A 16,784-nucleotide genomic window follows, 5' to 3' on the forward strand; every position below is an offset into this window, starting at 1 on the left:
ACCATTGACTACCTCTACCTCAATCATGTCTATAATTATGATTTTGTAGTTGTATATACCATTAAGACTGCACATCAATAATTTTATAGAGATTTTTCTTCAACTATGGACGAGTATCCATATATATATGGAAGCACAAAGAAAGAGCAAACATATGGTTGCAGCACAGAGGGAATTTTGAAACCTAAAATCACGTCAAACCTTTTTTTTTTTTTTTGGAGTTAACAGTAAGTTAACGGTGTTTAGATTAAAATTCCAAAATTTGGTAGTGGAGTGAGGTGTCAACTATTAAGACCCTTAGATCTTGTGAAGCATCAAGATTTTATGAAATTGAAGTAAATTTACAAGCTCCTCACTTTAGAGGAGCCGGATCCTGTTAGGTACGGTTCTGCTGAACAAAGTTGTGTGGTATTTGTCTGGTTGCCTTAATGTCACAGTGTTGTCGGGGCACATCAGGTAGTGTGATGTAGCATTTTATGGCTGTCAACTTCATAGAAATGATTTTGATGAAGTTTTCCCAGCAGAGCGTTGGCCAATTTAGTCATATTCCAAAGTCCAAACGATCCCACTGAAAAAATCTCCAAGTTGTGAAAAAAATTCCTTAATAACTCTACAAGTTTCGGTATTTGAAACCAGTTGTGCACCTGTAGACAGAGAAGATCTAATTCTCAACTCAATTCGGTGACTAATACTTGAATGCTGTGGTAATATATATGTATATAAGCGACGTCCGCAACCCAGAAAAAGTGCGGATGTCGCTTCTCCGACCTGGATCAAGCGTCAACGGCGCGGCGCGGCTTGCCGGACGGAGGCCAGGAGTTTGCGAAGCTAGTCTGCAGTCAGGTGGAGTCGCCGGTGACCGGTTTGCAGCGCTGGCCAGAACCTGCAGTTGCAGGTGAGGTCGCTGCCTAGAAACCTGCAACCCCGACCTCCTCCTACCTCGATCGCTGCCCATAAGCCGTCTGAGATGCCTTCGACCTCCATCCGGCAAGCCTAGCGCCGCCGTTGCGGCCTGAAAGAGGTTGCTGCATGGATGTCCGCACTTTAGCAATAGTGCGGACGTCCGTCTGGATCGGGCCTATATATATGTGTATATATATATATATGTGTGTATGTGTGTGTGTATGTGTATATATATATGCAGTCAGATCTTCAACGGCTAAAGGACTTCCCTCAGCCCTTCTGGTTAACTGATTTCATAAAAGGAACTCATTTTACACAGGGAGAACTTATAGCTGCACAGATGCTCCTTTCCCTAGCAATTTTTCCAGTCCTCTTTCTAAGTTACCATATCTAAACTTCTGTCCCTTCAGGATTTTGTGTCCGCATAAGACATGCACCCTCTTTTGTTCCAGGCGTCTATGATATAACAGTGGCAAGCCTAGCATACTTCACCTCCACCTACAATTGAAAGACTTTTCAACAGGGATTATTTTTGGTAAGCCTAGCATACTCCATATGATGTTGTTAAGTGGTGGTTCGAGTTAATAGAATTTTGATATCTCCGTAAAGTAATACGAGGGTTTAACAAAAAATATCTTACAGCGATCAAATAACCGCTAGTATTTTTTACATGGATAAGTCACTTTAGCCAGATGCTCTTACATACTCTAAGGAGAATACGCACACTGCATGTTTGCTACAATTTTGAAGAAAAAAAAGATAATAGTGTAGAAAAGTGAAAAACGGTAGAGGGGATGTTAATTCACTTATTACGTTAATGTCCTTGTTTATTTAAAAGCATTTTAAAATAACTTATGGTTTAAGGGTGAAAGTTCTTTTGTTAGGAGGGTCTAGTTGTCATTTTATATCACTTGCAGCAGCTATACATAATTCTCCTGTCAAAGAAAGAATTAGAAGACTAGATTGATTTCTCAAAAAAAAAAAAAAGAGTGTTTAGATTGAACCGAACCGTCTTCATCGATGTTTCCCGCTCTATTCTGAAACCCTAGGGTTTGAGTCGACCACAGTTTTCTTTCCTCAGCGATTTGAATCGTTCGGTGTTTTGTGAATCAATTCGTTTCTCTGATGGTTTTGCCCATGGCGATTGCACTCGGAATCCTCTTTTCAGTGGTCGTGGTCCTCCATCCGCTAATCCTTCATCTCATCCCGGTGGTGCTGCTCTGCGTCTCAGGACTCTTTGCCAATCTGGTTCAGGTACTACCTCTTCTTCTTGTTTTCCTTAGAATTTCGAAATTCTTGATTTAGGGTTTTAGTAGATTTAGCCTAATTGTTCAATTGTTTCAGGCGTTTTGCTTTGTTTGTATCTGGCCGATTTCGAAGAACGCATACGCAAGGATAAACGGCGTGGTTAAAGAATTGGATTGGCGGGTTCTGCTAGGCCTCATTGATTGGTGTGCTGGCGTTAAGGTAGACCTTAACTGATTTTTGTTATCGTTAGTTATTGAACGTCTTTGGATGCCACTGATTTTACTTTATATCGAAGATTATTGCGGTGTTATCAGATTTGTTCTGCTAGTTTCTAAGTCTTACTGGTATGAACCAATTACAATTATTGCTGGCTTTTGGAAGAATCAAGTATGTCAATATGAGCTAGTCCATAACCTTAGGATGCAGACTAAAGAAGGAAGACTTTGCTTGGGGTTTGAAGTTTTTCATATATTTTACCCCAGTTCAGTTTTGTTTGTATGGAATGCACAAGCATGTGTCAAGTCCTATATTGGGTCAATTTGTAAGTCTACGCAGAGAGCTGCATCAGTGACAAATTTTAGATTTCTGCACTAATGTGGCGATTGTGTCCTTGAGTAAGGACAATTTTGTCGGACCTCACCCCTAATACAGCCATCTGAGCTCGAGCAACTCGAGAAGATCCAGATTTGATTGAGCTGGCTGGCATTGTATGTTTGGATTTGAGACGGGACATTTTGGTACTGAATCCTTCATTTACAGCATTGCTTTGTGTGTGGACTCTGCAAGCTTTTTTCATTTTCCATACAAACTATATATTGGTTTGATATGAGGTATATAAGTGATCATGGGATGTTTGGTAAAAGCTCCAATATGAGTAGGGGGTAATGGGTTATCACACTAGTATTACTCGTCTTTTGGTCGCTATAGTTCGAAGACCGTGGATCAATAATCTTTAGGTTGGGAACATGGAAAGATCAATATCTTACGTATACTGTTATACTTCTATGGTTGCAAAGAGTAACGCCCCCAAAGAAAATTTTCTTATGTATCTCCTTAAAATTGAAACATGATTTTGTTTCTCTAGTTCAGTTAAGTATTTCTCCATTCACCTTCTTTGCTATTCTTGCATTTACAACTGATTTTGTAAATCAGTTACTTAAATTAGTAGTGATAAAGTGAAAGGAGTTGCTTATAACTGGGTCTGAAAGTTCTCATTTATGCTGCTAGAAATGAAGTCTTAGCTTTTGATTTACTTAACTCTACTTGCTGCAGATCCTAGAGTGCGTAGAGCTCGAAACCAGCCAGTTAAAGGGTAAGGCAAATTTATTTTTCGTTTGCTACATATGTGTTTGTGTTTAAGACTAAGTATATATTATTATTGTGAAAGGTGGGCAGAACATGTTATTTATCTGCACGTGTTTCTTATGTATAGGTGAAGAACATGAACTTGTCATATCCAATGCTAGAAATGGTGCCGATCCTCTTCTTGAACTGGTTCTCGCTCAGGTACTCAGTTCACATATCATGATTTTAATTTGCTAGGCATGCTTTGTTGTACTTTATCAGATGTGTGAATACAGACACATTGTTAGTTTGTCTGTTTTCACGCATACGTAAGATGCATGCACAGTTGAAGCAGTTCTTGCTCAGGTACTCACTATATGAATAATGGCTTGTGGGCAACCAGAGAAAGCACAATACTATAAAAGCGTGGCCATACGTTTATGTTCTATTTATTTGATTGGGCACATGATCTTTCTTTGTTATATTACTAATCTTGGAAAGCTACTGATGTAGGACAAAACAATGGTGGTGTGAGAATGGTTATGGTGGCTTAGAAAGATAAAAATTTTAAGAAATGGAAGATAAGGTTTATAGCTGTTGTGAGGACAATAAGAGACTGAGATGGGGGAATGTAACAATAATCAACTTTCATCCAATCTGATATGCATTACAAGAGAGCCTGATATAGGTTTCAGATACATATCCTCTGTGAAAACTCATTTAAAAACTCATTGGACAATAATGGACCCTTGATGACATTGTACTTACCCCAAGATTTTTTTAGACTATTAATGATATTAGCTCAAATACAGTGTACTTAGAATCCCTGTAGATGGATTTTTGTTTCTGTTGACAGTCTCTTACTACCAGGGAGACTTCTCTCTGGACCAAAAGGGTCTTAAGAAGCTGGGTGGGCTTTGTCTGGCGCGTCCATATGTTCTGAACATTGTTGCTACTGCATTTATCACAGTCTAGTTTTTTTTTTTTTTTTGGCATGCACCTGTAATTGCTTTATACTACTTAAATACTGCTGATTTAGAACTAAATTTACTTGTGCAGTGGTCAGGTTGCCTTGGCAGTTTATTAGCTGTAATAAAGACATCAGCAAGATACATACCGGTATGTTCCAACTGAGATGTCTTGTCAGCATGTGGAGATGAAGCTTTTAAGTCAATCACTCTTAGCTTCAGCTCATTTATATATGCTATATATAACACAGTCCACTTCTTAATGGCATTATGTTTATGTTCTTGGGTGCTTTGGGATTATGTTTTAGTTCTGCCTTTTGAGTTCGGGGCAGCTCAGCTTTATAACCTGACTCTAGACTGTAGAAGTAATAATCCCTGTCCGTCTGAAAAACAAAAGTGAAATGAAAAGAAAAATAAAAGAAAGAAGAGCAAGACTAAGTTCACAGAAGGCCATTTGAACTGGTTTAAATTTCTATTTTACATATACTTACCTTCCTAAACGCTTACTTTTTAAATGCTTAGAAAAGTAATGGACGACATCATTGGGGCCATGCCATGTTGTGTTCCAATGATATTAATCATCCATTATAGATATTTATTTTTCTTTTCTTAGAAAGAATGCCTGCTCTTTAGGAAATCTTTGGTTTATTTATCATGTGCTTTTTCATTCAACTATTCCTTATCAGTAAATGTTATGCCTTATATATATATGCAGGTCATAGGTTGGTCAATGTGGTTTTCTGGATATGTTTTTTCAGGAAGAAGTTGTGACCAAGATGCCAGAAAACTTAAGGTATCACTGTATATTTATGTTTATGTAGAGAAAGAGAGAGAGAGAGCACAATTTTCATTAATTCATCAAGTCAAATTAACTCAGTTTGAGACTAATTTTTGAATGCTGTGGTAACATTTGCAGTCAGATCTAAAAGACTTCCCTCAACCCTTTTGGTTATCTGTTGTGCTAGAAAGAACTGGTTTTACTCAGGGAGAGCTTCTAGCTGCACAGAGGCTTCCTGTCCCTAGCAAGGTTTTGAGTCCTGATACTAAGGTACAACTATGTCTATTTATTTACTGTTTTAACAAAATAATAGTAGTTATTTCCTTGTAATGCCTTTTCCATTTCTGGCTGGTTATCACAACTCTCCATCACAATAAGAGCATATAGTGTTCCAGAGTTCTGCTTCAGAACCAGTATTGAATGTTCCATGTGATCTAGCTCATCTCAAATTCTGTTGCTTCCAGGATTTGGTCTATGCAGTAAGACGTGCGTACTCTGTTGTTTCAGCCATTTATGTCATAACAGTGGCCATTCCTGAAACTTCACCTCCACCTACACTTGAAAGTGTAATTAAAGGGGGACCTTCTGTGGTAAGCCTATCATACTTGACATTTGCAAAGGCTGTGTTAGTATTTGAAATTCTGTATACTTGAACCTTTTCTGTGGTGACTGGTGAGTGCATGTTTAATTTATATCTCTGTTTCCTTGGGTGCACTCTTTTTTAGTCATTCTTTGCTTTTTTATTTTCCTTTTTGTTGTTGTTATATTATGGGCATTATAGCTCCTTTCTGGCTAGATTTTTCCATAACTACTGATAATTCTGGAAATGAGATTTCTTTTTTCTTTTGTCATCATCAGATGTTGGATTATTATTGATGAAATAAATATACAAAAACTTAACAGTGTCTCATAGTTGCAGTTCACAACTCATGCTTAGTGGAAGTTTTCCTTTGGGTACTATACAATGTTGAATATCATCTCTGGATGGAAATGTCTACTGAATTTGAAGCTCTTCTTCTTACTCTGACAGCAATCGTCTGATTTTTTTTAAAAGAATTTTTTACATGTTTTCCTGCTATAGAAACATGCTGGGTTGATGATGTATAATTATTTGCCTTGTTAAATGGCATGTCTCATTATCAGCCTTTGGGCTTATTTTCAACAGCTTGGATTCAAATCCAAGCACATCCAAGCAATGTTCTTTTTTTTTTTTTTTTTTTTAAGCTGAGCATCCATGTCCTATGTTAATCATACCACCATGTTGAATTTATTTTGAATATGTTATAAGAATATCAATGATAGTTAACTCATACCGCAGTGGCCAATTTTGGTTGTGCATATCCTATAATATTGGAAAACCTGCTTAGTTGCCCTGTTGTTACTGTCTTGCAGGTGCATGTGTACATCAAGCAGCATGCGACTAAAAAATGTTCTGAAACTGATGATGCTGTTAAAAAGTGGTGCACAGAAATACTTGCAGCCAAGGTGATTTCAATTCTGTGTGTTTCATGGTGTTGTTTTGCTGGCCTTTTACTATCATGTAGGAACTACATCCAATACACACACACACACACACACACACACACCTTGCATAGAATCTTGTTACTGGCCTAAACATACCAGTCTGCTTATGCTTTCAATGATTTGTGTACTAATTTTGATTGTTTGGCTGTTTGCTTCTGGTTTACCGGGATGCATTATTGGACGAACAGATAGCAGAACAAACTTTTGGCAATAAAGGATTGCAAGCTATTGGTCGGTCACTTAAGTGTTTCTTGGTAGGACACTCGTGCTGATTAATTAGCCAACTTGCCACTGAATTCTCTTTTATTAGCACACCATTTGTTCACCGTTGCTTACATTTGGGTGCAGGTTGTTATCTCTCTAATCGTGTTAGGGTCTCTAAAGTTCAACTTCGTCTGCTGTTCCACACTGCTTGTATTGAGTGCTGCCCTGTTTACTGGCCGGGTGCTTACTCTGTTCGGCTGTGGAGTGCTTTCGCTGTTGCAGTGTTTCATGGAGGCCGCTATAGCAAATATTAGTTGGTCAGAGCACCTCAAGCCCATCTGTGGCTGGTTGATTGATATTCTTGGAGAATTGCTTTCGACGCTTCCCTGTGACAGACCTTGGTTGTGAACAATTCAAAAAAAGTCTTGTCTTAGACTTCTGTGTATAATGATAGTATGAAAAATTATGACTAGCTTAATATGAAGTTTTGGGGATTAGTTTCTCCTAATTGTGCCATGTACCTAGAATGTGAGAAATCTATTAAAAGTCATCAAACTTTCCCTTGCTTCGCCTCTTCACAAGCACATTTTCATTCTGCGTTTACAAATATAACATTGGTTCCCAACTGAGGAAACCCAACTAACTGGGAAAACTTGACAATTAGGGATGGCTCTGATTTGCTGACTCGAAACCCCCAGCAATTAAGGTAACGCGAAAGCCTAACTTGATAGCGAACGTCTGTTGAGCTGTTAAATACTTTTCAAAATATTGGGTTTGTACGGAAATCAGTTTATTAAATTTTAAAGTTCATACAAAATATAGTAATTGATATTCAAAATTAAATTGATCAACACATAAATGAACGATGTTTCTTTCTAGAGTTTTTTTGAAATATCACACTTCAACATGTTTTGAATCAAACCCATCAGGGTGGCAGTATCATTCATCTCAAGACAGAATGATCATTACATACTATGCCGTTGTCATCTATAGACAGATAAGAAGATATACTAGTACCCAACAATGGTACATAGAACTAGGTTCCTTCATTATACATTAAATACATCGAAAAGTGAGTCTCTTCCTTCGGTACTACTCCAAAAGATTCGCTAAAGGCACATAAAGTTCATAGCTCCCTAAAAAATAGAAAATTATTGAAAATAGACTAAGCTACTAACATAGGGTTCCCAAAACAAAGAGAAATAATAGAAAGAACAAAACTAAACTAAATTAGAAGCCCAAACCCAAAGTTAGCCAAACGCTAGGCCCGACCTTAATTTAATCTTCTCACGCCTACAAAGTCGTGCTGCACACCACCTCTAAAGACACCACTGCCACGATGCATTGTGCCGCTGTTGCTGTCGGTCACGCCACACAAACCACTGCCGTGTGCTATTTCGTACAACGCCCACCGCCACAGCTCGCCTCCTCCTATAAGGCAAAACAACGACCTAGAAAAAATAGGGAAAAAAAAAAAAAAACGAACCCAAAAACAGGACACGAATCTCCTGCCTTCAAGCCATCCCTGATTTGATAGGTGGCTAGGCCTGGCAACATGCGGGTATAGTGCGGGTACGGTGCGGGTTCTTAATGGGCCGACCCGGTAAGAACCCGTTAGCTTAAAGGGTTTTGCGGGCCAAACCCGGCGGGTTTGCAGGTTTTCCGTTGGAACCTGTTAAGACCCATAAACATTTTTTTAATTTTTTTATTTTTAACTTTTTATCAAAACAACTAAAACCAATTAAGACTTATGTATATAACCCTCATTTGCCATTTTCTCTATATGAACTTTATTTGTTTTCTATTTTGAAAGTTTTTATTTTCTATCTTTTTAGATTTTTTTTCCTTTCCTTTTTTGAGAAAAAATAATTCACAAATCACAATTATACGACGATCCAACGGTCGGACCCTCACTGATCACCTAGAGGATCATCTTTACCGATTTATACGATGATCCAACGGTCGGATCCTCACAGATCGCCCTTAGGTTCATCCTCTCAAAATTATACGAAGATCCAACGGTCGGATCACCTAGAGGATCATCTTTACTGATTTATACGATGATCCAACGGTCAGATCCTCACGGATTGCCCTTAGTTTCATCATCTCAAAATTATACGACGATCCAACGGTCAGATCCTCACGGATCGCCCTTAGGTTCATCCTCTCAAAATTATACGAAGATCCAACAGTTTGATCCTCCCGGATCGCCCTTAGAATCATCCTCACAAAATTATATGAAGATCCAACGGTTGGATCCTCACGGGTCGCCTTTTGAATCATCTTTGCACAATTATACGAAGATCCAACGGTTGGATCGTCCCAGATCGCCTTTAGAATCATCCTTACAAAATTATACGACGATCTAACGGTCGAATCCTCACAAATCTCCTTTTGAATCATCTTTTCACATTTATACGAAGATCCAACTGTCAGATCCTCATGGAAAATAAGAAAAATTATAAAAATGCCCTGGTTTAAAAAAAAAAAAAAAAAAAAATGGGGAACCCGTATGGGTAATGGGAAATGGGTTTTTGGGAAGGATTTTGAGTTACCGGGTTCCAACGGGTTCTAACGGGTTTAGCCCGCAAAACCGGTTCATTTGCGGGTTTTTTGAGTGCGGGCTTTTTTTAGCCCGGATTAATAAATGGGTGGGTTTGTGTGGATTTATACCGTGCGAGTATAGTGCGGGTTTGCGGATTACGGGTTTAAATGCAAGGCCTAGGTGGTGCCCTGTTGCCTCCGCAGCCTGGATGCAACACCAATCTGTGTCGACCATTGGTGATTGCGAACGCTCCATTCTCTACTATGTGTCGATTAGGACCAAAACCAACGTGCTTTCGTTCAACCATCGGGCCAAGCTAACCTGAGAAGTGGGCCATGGAAACCACCGGTCCGACAACAGCAACGGCACAGGTGTCACCTGTCCGACAATAGCAACGACACAGGTGTCAGTTACTGTCTAATGAGCCACGTTTGGAAGTCGGCTAGAGTTTAATAGGCAACTTGTGTTGTTAATAAAAACTCTCTAGAAGAAGAGACTGCAAGGTACGGTTGTGCTTAACAAAGTTGTGTGCTATTTGTATTGTTGCCTTATTGTCACAGTTTTCGCTAGTTCATACACGTAAATTTTCTAGACTAGAAGCAAGTGACATTCTTGATCCACCACAATTACACATTTCATATGTCATAGTTCGAAATTTGGTATCTATGCCAATCCCTGAGACAATCTTTTCCCTAGGAGTCATTTCACGGTTAGGGCATTTTTCTTCTAAACTCTCTTACAACAAAATGCTTCAACGAAGATAGGTTCCTAGCCTAAGCCACAGATGAAATAGTCCAATAAGTAGAATATGCAGCTGAGACCCAACCCATGACATCCACCACCAATGAAGGCCAAAGCGCCGACCACCGAGTACACCGAGAAGACATGTGACAATCTTGATCAGTATGAGTAAGAAGCTATCATGTTCGACTGATATGAATCTCATGCAGACTGCCTTGTAAACTTGACACTGGAGTTGCCACAAGATGATCCAATACTCTGCAAGCTGAGAACCCAGTAAGCTATGAATCACATATCTAAAAGGCCGTCCAATGTGCTTGAATAGCATAGAAATGGGGCTATACACAGCCATTCCCACAAACCTCTCATCGAAGCCCATTCTCTCACACACTAGTCCATGAATAATGTCATAGACACCGGTCCGGAACAGAGTCATGTAACTGAGCAGATCCAGACAGTAGATCAGAACACCACCAAAAGCAACCAAACCAACAGCCAATGTCATCAGAATGAGTATAGACCATGCAATCGATAGAAAATCGAGCTCGGCGCGTGCTGCGGCTGTGGAATCTGCAGCCTGAGCTAGATGGGCAATAGAAAGAAGTAACAAGGCCATCATCCACAAGCTATTACCGGAGTTGTCCCTGAGATTCATCACATCCAAAAAGCAAACAATCCATATAAGGAAACCAACAACAATTAATTGAAAAATTTTGAAAATTAAAGTAGCTCACATAGAGTTGAAGGAAAGTAAGGATCAATTTTCCACGATGAAGTGCAATGCGAATCTAGAATCTAACAGTAGAATAATAATGAACAAGGCTCTATGAAAAAAAAAAAACAAAAAAATCTAATAGTAAACGAACAACAAGAGTAGCTTCACTCTCATCATCTCAGCCTTGCATTTCAGCGACCTTCACACACACACAAATGCATTGGTAAATTAGACCGAGAAAAATCAGCATTCCAAGCACAAAAGTTAACTACCACCTCAAATTCGGACAAGAAAAGCGATGCAAAACCAAAGTCAGTAGAGAAATTAATTTAATCGAAGCTAATCGGAGAGGAACTGAATTCGTACACAGACTTGTTAAGCTAAAACCCCAAACGATCGAAGAAATTGAAGGAAATAGAGCTAAGCGGAGCACAGAATCGTGATCAAGTTACTCACTCAGTAATAGGAACAGCATGCTTCTTCGTCGCGATGGTTGCAGTACCGAGACTTCCCGTCGCCATTTTTGGATTTCTGCTCGAGAAATTTGCCCTGAAAAATAACAAGAATGGACTTTCAGAGTGATCTCTAAAACGAAGCGCCGTTAAACTTAACGTTTGGTAGTTCAAAATCCGCCTGTACGGACTTTGGGATTTGGGCGGGAAAGAGAGAGTTCGTTGGAGGAGGGAAAAGGGAGACTCGACTTTCCTTGCAGCTACAATTCATGCTCACTCGCTGTAAAAAACCGACACGTGTCCAGGATGACAGAGTAGACCGCGCGTGGTGGTTTGGTGCGGTGTAGGGGGCTTGTTAGTCATGGGTAGAACTGTCTTTTCAACACTCTCATTGGATTAGCGTGATACACTCTCACAGTCACAGGTAAAAATTAGTATCCTCTCTATAAATAGTGCCTTTTTCCAATCCAGATTGCCGCTCAAACCCTAAGCGCTCATTGTGTGGTTTTGGTGTGAATCTCTGCTCCCTTTGCCAGGTACTACATCCTCGATCATCTTCTTGTTTTTTTTTTTTCTGAATCTAAGTTTTCTATACCTAAATGCCTCGATTCGGTTTCAGATTTGGATTGGTTGGTTCGGGTCGGGTGTTCCTCGTTGATTCAGGTCTTCTTACCTTTCTCCATTACAATTTGCTATAGTGATCCTTAATACCACTGATTTTACTTCATATTTTGCGGCGCTTTCTCGATTTGTTCTGTTACCTTGTAAGTTCTAACAATGAAGTCATCATCCTTTTGCAACTGGTATGAACCATTTTATGCTTATTGCCGGCTTTTCGATGATTTAAATATGTCATTAAAAGCTTGTGCAAATAATTAGAATGATGACTAAACAAGGAAGAGTTTGCTGGGGTTTAAAATTTTGCATTTATTTGATGCTTCCAAATGAGCCATATGTGGCATCATCATATGTTTGGCTTTTAGTTGGGGTGATTGTGATACTACCAGCTTTGCTTTATGTGTTGTGCTAGCTTGCTCTGTCTTCCCTAGTGATTGTATGTTGGTTTGACGTCTAGGGACTAGTAGGGGTATCAGTATCACACTAATTATGACTCGTCTTTTGGTTATGGTACTTCTAAGACCATGGCGCTCTTTTAGTTTGGGAAATTGGAAAGGTCATAACTTAGATGTTCTGTTAGACTTGTATGGTTGCAAAATGAGACTTACCGAAAGGCGAAAGCTTATATCTACTATAAAGCATTCCCATACTTTGTTATTTATTGATTGGTATACATGATCTGTTGATGTTGTTGTACACATAATAGCACAGAAAAGCAAGGCTAGTGTGAGTATTGTTATGGTGGCATAGAAAGATAGAAATGTTAAGAAATGGAAGGTAATATTTGATGGCAGACATAATTTCAGAGAACCTAGGGAAATAGTAGAGAACAAAGGTGGGACAACAGAAAGACTAAGACAGGAGAGGAGATATCAAGGGACCAAGCCTTCAACAACACTCAATTTTAATTCCTCCAATCTTCTTTGCCTCACAAGAGAGGGCCTTATTGCTTTGCCTTATGTGACAAAATTATCTGCAGACTCATTAAGCGACAATGGACCTTCGAAGAATATTTACTTACACTAAGATTTTAATCAGACTATTAATGACATTAGCTCACATACATTTTACTTAGATTTCCTCTAGATTGATTTATTTTCATTCACCGTCTTTTATTACCTTGGAGACTTCTCTTTGAACCAAAGAGGCCTTAGCTTTAGAGCTGGGCCAATGGGATTAGTCTGGGGCTTCCTTAGCTTTCAATACCTTGTTGCTACTTCTGTATTATGTTGTAGGTTTTGCATCATGCACTTTAAATGCTGTACACTATTTGAATGCCACTGATTTAAATTAAATTTACATATGCAGCGGTCAGGTTGCCTTGGCAGTTTATTAGCTGAGTGAATACCGGTTGTTGCGACCTGAGATATCTCATGAGCACGCACATATGTAGCTTTGGCGTCACGGATTTTAAGGTTCAGCTTATTTATATCTACTGCATATTATAGTCCACTTCTTAAAGAGGAACGCTTGCCACTTGAATGGCATGGGTTCTTTGGTATTTTGGGATAATAGTTTAATTTCTACCTCTTGGGTTTGGGTGGCCTCAGCTTAATAACCTGACTTATGGTTTAAAAGTAATAAAGCCTATCTATCCGGGAAACAAAATTTAAACATAAATTTTTTAAAAAGGAGAGCAAAGCAAAGGACACAGAGCACTCCTCTTTAGAAACTCTTTGGTTTATTGATCATATGGTTTTTCATTTGAGTTTTCCTCACTCCTTGTCAGTAAATATTATGCCTCTTATATGCAGGTTATAGGGTGGTCAATGTGGTTTTCTGAGTGTATATTTTCAGAAGGAAGTTGGTATTGATGAATATTATACAAGTGTGTCAAAATATCTACACAAATGCAACATTTTTATTTTATTTTATTTCTATCTAGTGAAACCATTGATAAGAAATCTAGACACCAAGCTAGACCTGAAGAAATATGAGGATTTAATCCTTGGCAGCACCTAGATTTCATGAGTATTTTCATTTTCTAGAAAGTTTGATTTTGTGTGAAGTTAAGGAGTTTATTGGTACACTTCAACAGAACTTCCTTGGAACAATTTTTTGAAAATGTGAATTGTTGGTGGAACTTGTTGCTAATACAATCAGGTGGTATGATGTAGGATAAAGCAAGGGTGGTGTGATAATGGTTATGGTGGCTTAGAAAGATAGAAGATTTAAGAAATGGAAAATGAGGTTTCTAGCTGTTGTAGTTTCAGAGAACCTAGGGAGCAAAGGAAACAGAGAACGTGGGGAGGACAACAAGAGACTAAGATAGGAGATACCAACCACCAAGTATGTAACAGTACTCAACTTTCATCGAATCTGATTTTTCTTACAAAAGAGCCTGATTGATAGGTTTCAGATACATATCCTCTGTAAAAACTCACCTAAAAATCTCATTGAACAATAATGATGACATTGTACACACCCCAATATTTATTTAGACCATTAATAATGTCAGCTCACTGACATTCTACTTAGAATCCCTGTAGATTTTTTTTTTTTTTTTTTTCTGTCGACAGTCTCTTACTACCGCAAAGACTTCTCTCTGTACCAAAAGGGCCTTAAAAAGCTGGGTGGGCTTTGTCTGGCGCTTCCCTATATTTAAACAATGTTGCTACGGCATTCATTACAGTCCATTTTTTTTTTTGGCTTGCATTTGTAATTGTTCTACACTACTTAAATAATGCTGATTTAGAACTAAATTTACATATGCAGTGGTCAGGTTGCCTTGGCATTTTATTTGCTGTAATAAAGACATCAAAAAGGTACATTCCAGTATGTTCAAACGGAGATGTCTTGTCAACATGTAGAGGTGAGGCTTTTATGTATAATATATATAACACAGTTCACTTCTTGATGGATGGCATTATGTTTATGTTCTCGGGTGCTTTGGCTTGTAGTTAATTTCTGCCCCTTGGTTTTGGGGCACCTCAGCTTTGTAACCTGACTCTAGACTGTAGAAGTAATAATCTGTCTATCTGAAAAACAAAGTGAAATGAAAAAAAAGAAAGAAAGTAAAAGTAAAAGTAAAAGAAAGAAGAGCAAGACAAAGTTCACACAAGGCCGTTTGAACAAGTTTAATTTTTTACCTTCCTAAAGGGTTTACTTAGAAAAGAAATGGACGACATCGTTGGGCCATGCCACGATGTGTTCCAATGATATTAAACATCCATTTTCTTTTCTTAGAAAGAGGACCTGCTCTTTAGGAACTCTGAAAATTTAATGTTGATGTAGAGAAAGAGAGCGCACAATATTCGCTCATTCATCCAGTTAAATCAACTCTTAGTTTTATGAATGCTATGGAAACATTTGCAGTCAGATCTAAAGGACTTCCCTCAGCCCTTTTGGTTATCTGTTGTCCTTGAAAGAACTGGTTTTACTCATGGAGAGCTTGTAGCTGCACAGAGGCTTCCTGTCCCTAGCAAGTTTTTTAGTCCTGATACTAAGGCACAACTATTTCTATTTATTTACTGTTTTAAGAAATTATTAATAGTTATTTCTTTGTCATTTTTTTCTATTTCTGGCTGGTTATTTTAACACCCGTCACAATAAGAGCATATAGTGCTCTAGAATCCTGCTTCAGAACCAGTATTGAATGTTACATGTGATCTAGCTTTTTAAAATTCTGTTGCTTCCAGGATTTGGTCTATGCAGTAAGACGTGTGTACTCTGTTGTTCCAGCCATTTATGTTATAACAGTGGCTATTCCTAAAACTTCACCTCCAACTACAGTTGAAAGTGTAATTAAAGGGGGACCTTCTGTGGTAAGCCTAACATACACAGCTGTATTTGTATTGGAAATTCTGTATAATTTAAAATTCTGTAGTGACTGGTGAGTGCATGTTTAATTCACATCTCTGTTTCCTTGGGTGCGCTCTTTTAGTCTTTTTGTAGTCATTCTTCACTTTTTTTTTCTTTTCTTTTTTGTTACTCCTTTCTGGCTAAATTTTTCCATAACAACTGATAATTCTGGAAATGAGAATTTTTTCTTTTTCTTTTTTCATCATCAGATGTTGGACAATTATTAATGAAATAAATATACAAAAACTTAACAGTGTCCCGTAGTTGCAGTTCACAACTCATGCTTAGTGGAAGTTTTCCTTTGGGTACTATAAAATGCTGAATATCATCTCTGAATGTAAATGTCTACAGAATTTGAAGTTCTTCTCCTTACTTTGATGGCACTAGCCCCCATCTCTCTCTCTCTCTCTCTCTCTCTCTCTAAACATGCTCTCCCGCTATAAAAACCATGCTCGGATGATTTGGTATTTAAATAACCTTTTAATCATTTGCCTCATTAAATGGCATGTCTCATTTTCAGCCTTTGGGTTTCTCATTGTCATCCAAGCAATGTCTTTTTTTTTTAAGCTGAGCATCCATGTCCTTTGTTTATCAGATCACCATGTTGAATTTATTTTGAATATGTTATAAGAATAGTGACCATATAACAATGATAGTTACTCATACCGCAATGGTCGATTTAGTTTGTGCGTATCCTGTAATATTGGAAAACCTGCTTAGTTGCCTGGTTGTTACTGTCTTGCAGGTGCATGCGTACGTCAAGCGGCATGCGACTAAAAAATGGCCTGAAACTGAAGATGCTGTTGAAAAGTGGTGCACAGAAATACTTGCAGCCAAGGTGATTTCAGTACTATGTGTTTCATGGTGTTGTTTTGCTGGCCTTTTACTATCATATAGGAACTACATCCACTTTAACACACACACACACACACACACACACACACACACACACATATATTATAATATATACCTTGCATAGAATCTTGTTACTAGCCTAAACATA

The 16,784-nt window shown here is 38.4% G+C and overlaps 1 protein-coding gene and 1 long non-coding RNA gene across 3 annotated transcripts; both read left to right on the plus strand.

The window, feature by feature from the left end:
• Window positions 1-1,826: 1,826 nt before the first annotated feature.
• On the plus strand, window positions 1,827-16,772 carry LOC112187085 (1-acyl-sn-glycerol-3-phosphate acyltransferase 2). 2 transcript variants are annotated; one of them, XM_024325731.2, is made up of 11 exons: window positions 1,838-2,157; window positions 2,248-2,370; window positions 3,424-3,463; window positions 3,584-3,657; window positions 4,495-4,554; window positions 5,119-5,196; window positions 5,320-5,451; window positions 5,646-5,771; window positions 6,574-6,666; window positions 6,894-6,959; window positions 7,054-7,474. In XM_024325731.2, exons 1-11 carry the CDS (start codon window positions 2,029-2,031, stop codon window positions 7,315-7,317), a joined length of 1,185 nt encoding a protein of 394 aa, XP_024181499.1. In that variant the 5' UTR covers window positions 1,838-2,028; the 3' UTR covers window positions 7,318-7,474. The 2 variants fall into 2 exon arrangements, with proteins under 2 accessions (XP_040369463.1, XP_024181499.1); XM_040513529.1 differs by lacking the exons at window positions 5,646-5,771; window positions 6,574-6,666; window positions 6,894-6,959; window positions 7,054-7,474 and adding exons at window positions 15,619-15,744; window positions 16,527-16,772 and having other exon boundaries at window positions 1,827-2,157.
• LOC121051308 lies at window positions 11,788-12,027 on the plus strand. The gene is made up of 2 exons (XR_005805478.1): window positions 11,788-11,898; window positions 11,982-12,027. It is a non-coding gene; the product is annotated as an uncharacterized LOC121051308 (long non-coding RNA).
• Window positions 16,773-16,784: the final 12 nt, after the last annotated feature.

This window comes from Rosa chinensis, chromosome 2, assembly GCF_002994745.2.
Source record: "Rosa chinensis cultivar Old Blush chromosome 2, RchiOBHm-V2, whole genome shotgun sequence".
NCBI classification, from domain to species: Eukaryota; Viridiplantae; Streptophyta; class Magnoliopsida; order Rosales; family Rosaceae; genus Rosa; species Rosa chinensis.

Excerpts from the sequence above, each read along its gene's own strand:
- LOC112187085 (XM_024325731.2), top strand. The coding sequence starts at position 2,029 with ATGGTTTTGCCCATGGCGATTGCACTCGGAATCCTCTTTTCAGTGGTC. Across the intron at positions 3,658-4,494 it reads TTGAACTGGTTCTCGCTCAG|TGGTCAGGTTGCCTTGGCAG; the intron begins GTACTCAGTTCA and ends TTACTTGTGCAG. Across the intron at positions 5,772-6,573 it reads TTAAAGGGGGACCTTCTGTG|GTGCATGTGTACATCAAGCA; the intron begins GTAAGCCTATCA and ends ACTGTCTTGCAG.